Source organism: Perissodus microlepis, chromosome 15, assembly GCF_051167445.1.
Source record: "Perissodus microlepis isolate ML-2025 ecotype Zambia chromosome 15, ASM5116744v1, whole genome shotgun sequence".
NCBI lineage: Eukaryota > Metazoa > Chordata > Actinopteri > Cichliformes > Cichlidae > Perissodus > Perissodus microlepis.
This window is the reverse complement of record NC_140475.1, coordinates 37,511,644-37,515,637: the sequence shown is the minus strand read 5'-3', so window position 1 is coordinate 37,515,637 and position 3,994 is coordinate 37,511,644. Positions and strand designations below refer to the sequence as shown.

Genomic DNA, 3,994 nt, shown 5'->3' with positions numbered 1-3,994 from the left:
TAACTGAGTTAGAGGTTAGCAGGAAGTTAGCTCGCTAGTTTCCACCTAAACATGATCATCATAATCAGTGTTACTAATTCATACACTGGTTTATCATCTAGACTTTTTGTCTCATCCAGCACCATGATCAGGTCCAGTTTTTATTTCATCTTTGATTTTTCAGCTGCTGTGCCTGAGCAGCCTCCCAGAGACCCTTTGTTGCAGTTAGTCTTCCTCCAGAAGCCATCTGGCTGTTTGATCCAGCTCTGGCTGCTGCACCGGGAAAGAGCAGTGAGGAGGTGGATTGATAAATGAAATTCATAACAAAAATTCATAATGGACTTTTTCCATTCAGGAATAATAAGAATCAGCTTTCTTTTTAATTGCTATTACCTGACAGTCAGATAACCAGCTTTTAAAAACATATTCATAAACACTTTGCAGTCAACAAAATTTGCACAGAGGTTATAGATGAAATAAAAGTATCACGTGTTTTCTAGGTGTGTTTATAACTCTGTTATTGTACATATTCTGTGTTATACATCATAATCATTCCAGTCTTTTTTTTTTTTTTTTTACTGTTTTAATCTTTATAAAACTGTTATTTATTTATTTATTTTTGTGATTTCTGCTGCCCTATTGGTCTGGTCTCTCTTGAAAGTCTGAGAATGTGATATTCATAATAAAAGGATTTAAAAGTTTACTGCCAAAAAATGATTGCACTTCATAACAGAAATGTGCTAACTGGCTTGAAATAGATCGAAACTGTTATGAGATTGCTTCAGGGAGCAGACATGACACCGTCTTTTAGGTTTCGCCATCACTTTGTATTATGCGCACAACACCACCCTCCTCTGGCTTCCACATGAACTGCACCTTAAACATCAACTGTTTACAAATGTCATGACACAAACAAACGTTTCAATACCGTAAATCACTTTTTAGACTGCGATCACTTTTTGGCACAACATCGGCTCTGATAACATTTAAAGCGCATTGAAAAACTATTCTTTAATGCTAAAAATCCATTATCAATTGTAATTATTTATTTATTTATTAATTTAAATTTCAGATATCGATCTTCATTTTTGTAAACTGGTGAATTAATGATTTTTTAAAGAATTAAAACGACAAAGTTTGGCAATATATTTTTTAAAAAGGATGAATAAAACAGTAAAATAAAATGAGAAATATATATATTTTTTAAAAACTATGATAATTAGACGAACTTTATTTTAAATATATACAATTGATTTTCGGTGACACTGGGTGTCATGGTGATGATGACGTGTTTGAGTGCAGGTATAAAAGCAGGAGGCAAAATGGGAATTCGGGTTTCACGTTTGAGCGCAAACAGGAGCTTTTTCCCACTAGTGCTGTGAAAACTCGGATTTTTCAAACTACAGCTAACGTTTGAAAATCTTCAAGAAGGATTTGCAAAATGACTTCAAACTTCAGTCGCGAGATGCACCTGATCTCCCTTTTCATTGAGGAGGTGATAGATCAACGCTATGGTGAGTACAGCAGGCTAATATGTCAGAGTGCTAGCAAACAAATACAACTTAGATTTTTGTCTTTTATTGTTTGGAAGTAGGACTTCATGAGTGTTAACATTTAGGATGAGATGTTTCATACTTGAGTAACATCAATTTTAACGTGTGCCAGTACACTATAAAGATGGCGCCATGTTTTTTTTTAATTGCTAAGGCATTGGAGGACGCTGACGTCAGCGCGCGGGCCGTTTTTGCATGTAGAGGGTTTGAGTTGACATGTTTGGGCTGCTGGCGCTGAGTTATACGTGAAAGTTTCATAGATTGTGAATGTGTAAAGCTGGAGAATGGAGTTTTAAAAGTTCACAGAGTCGCTGGATGAGTTTGAGATTGAAACAGTGTGTGCCTGCAATAAGGAGGTGGGAGGTTTCTCACCTAAATGTAGCTGCTTTATTCTCAAAATATCGATGCTCAACTAATATGAAGATATTACTCCTTAATGTGAATGCGTATTAAAACCTCAGTGAAAGTCCATGCAGCCTTACACAACATGAAAACTTTTACCAGGTGAAAAATGTGAAGGCTTTCATAAACAATGAGTTCTGCTGGGAGCTTCTTACTGTTTGTGTGTGGAAGAGCTTATGATGATGTAAAGCCATGTCTGGACAATTTAAATTCAGGCTTTAATTTGTGTGATCACATGATTAACGTAGACGCACGCTTTGCTTTCTCGTAGCTGATCTGGTGAGTCCAGTCACTGCACCTCAGATGGTCGTCATTAACTTGAGGAACCGTGAACTGAACAGGAGCCATCTGGACTCCATGCCCCCCCTGGTCCTCACTCTTTACCATAACCTGGTGACTGGGTCCAAGGACTTTCCTGACATACCTTTTAAAGGATGGTCCTACCGGGACCAGGTGACGACACCATTTGTCAATGTGAGGCAGAGCCAGAGAGAGAACACCACTCCTTCTCCTCCTACAGACTCACCAGCTGGCATGATGCTGCCGCCTGCGGGCTCCAGCTCTCATCCACGCTTCCTGACTCCAGTTCTTCCAGAGAAAGCAGATCTTGCTGTGCTGAAGGCAGATCGGAGGAACTGTGTCCGCACCCTGACTGTCGACGGCCTCCCCATCACAAGAGTCATCTCCACTGTTTACCGAACAGAGGACACTGAGATGAAGAACCGCTGGAGAGTAACAGACTACAGCGCGGACGGCAGAGTTCTCACTTCGGTGCTCTGCCGTGTTCTAAATATGTCGGCAAAGCGTGCTAAGAGGAAGGCGGAGGAAGAGAGCAGCATCCGGAGCCCGACTCAAGCAAGGAAGCGCTTGAGATTATAATATACAGTGAAGCATGTCGAACGTCAGCAAGCCTGAACAAAGTGGTAAGTAGTAAATAGTGCTTAAGGTTGTTTCTAAAATAATGTCCTAAAATATTTGAAAATCGTCGAGGTTTTAACTTTTATTCTTTCTTTTCTGCCTCTTGTTTCTAAAAGTCAGGAAAAAGAGTCACGCTGCGAAGAAACACCACACAGAAGATTTTCCCTCAGTAAAATGGTAAATATATTCATCTTGTTATGACGTTTGCTCACAATAACCAGGAGTGTTTCTGAAGTGATTCACTTTCATTTGGTGTTGTTTGATCCAAAGACAACTGAGGGTCTTCAGAGCAGCGTGAACGGCCGTCACCTGAGAGCAAGACAGTCCTCGGGCCTTTGTGGTTCCCTCCAGGTACTCCAGCTTCATCCCACAGTCCAGAGAGATGCAGTTAGGTTGAATGTGAGTGTGAATGGTTGTCTGTTTCTCTGTGTTAGACTGACCTGTCCAGGTTGTACCCCCGCCTCTGGCCCCATAACAGCTGGGATGGCTCCAATCTTGAATTGGTGAAGCAGAAGAAATGGATGGAAGGATGATCCAAAGAGAAACATTGAAGGCCCTCTCACAAAAAAAGATAAGAACTCATTTTACACATTGTTGAAACATCCTGAAAGTTATTTGTTGTGTTTAGAAACTTGTTGAACTGTCATTAGAGTTTGTTTCGACTTGTTGTTCATTTCTTATTCGGTTCAGCTGTGTTTCTATGTGTCCTTAGTTCCCATAATCAGCCTCCTGTGTGTAAATATTGTGTCAGTCTCCCTTTGTCCCTTGTCAGAGTGTTAGTCTCCGTCCCCTCGTGTTTCCTTGCCTCAGTAGTTCTGTTTCCTACAGTTTTCCCCCAGTATAGGTTTTGGTTAGACTTTTTCAGTTCCCTTTGTCAGTCTTTGTATTTGGTATTTCCTCATCAGTCTCATCACTTTCCTCTCCAGAAAGAAAACAATAAAAAGACCTGAAGAGACGTCTATGCAAACGCTCTCATTGTGAAAGATAAGTATACATCCAACTAATCTGTGACTCTGTCACAGCTCTGATCAGCAATTCTTTCAGGTTTGTCTGTTTTGATGATGTTATTAATTATTATCCTTTATCCAGGATTTTCTCCTCCTTGAATCGCTACCTTATCGTGGTGGAGGGGTTTGTGTGTC

The 3,994-nt window shown here is 40.2% G+C and overlaps 1 protein-coding gene across 1 annotated transcript; it reads left to right on the top strand.

Moving 5' to 3' along the window:
* Positions 1 to 1,245: 1,245 nt before the first annotated feature.
* On the top strand, positions 1,246 to 3,424 carry LOC146372642 (uncharacterized). The gene is made up of 4 exons (XM_084952580.1): positions 1,246 to 1,493; positions 2,206 to 3,029; positions 3,123 to 3,203; positions 3,287 to 3,424. The coding sequence occupies exons 1-2, from the start codon at positions 1,421 to 1,423 to the stop codon at positions 2,811 to 2,813; spliced, it is 681 nt and encodes a 226-aa protein (XP_084808706.1). The 5' UTR covers positions 1,246 to 1,420; the 3' UTR covers positions 2,814 to 3,029; positions 3,123 to 3,203; positions 3,287 to 3,424.
* Positions 3,425 to 3,994: the final 570 nt, after the last annotated feature.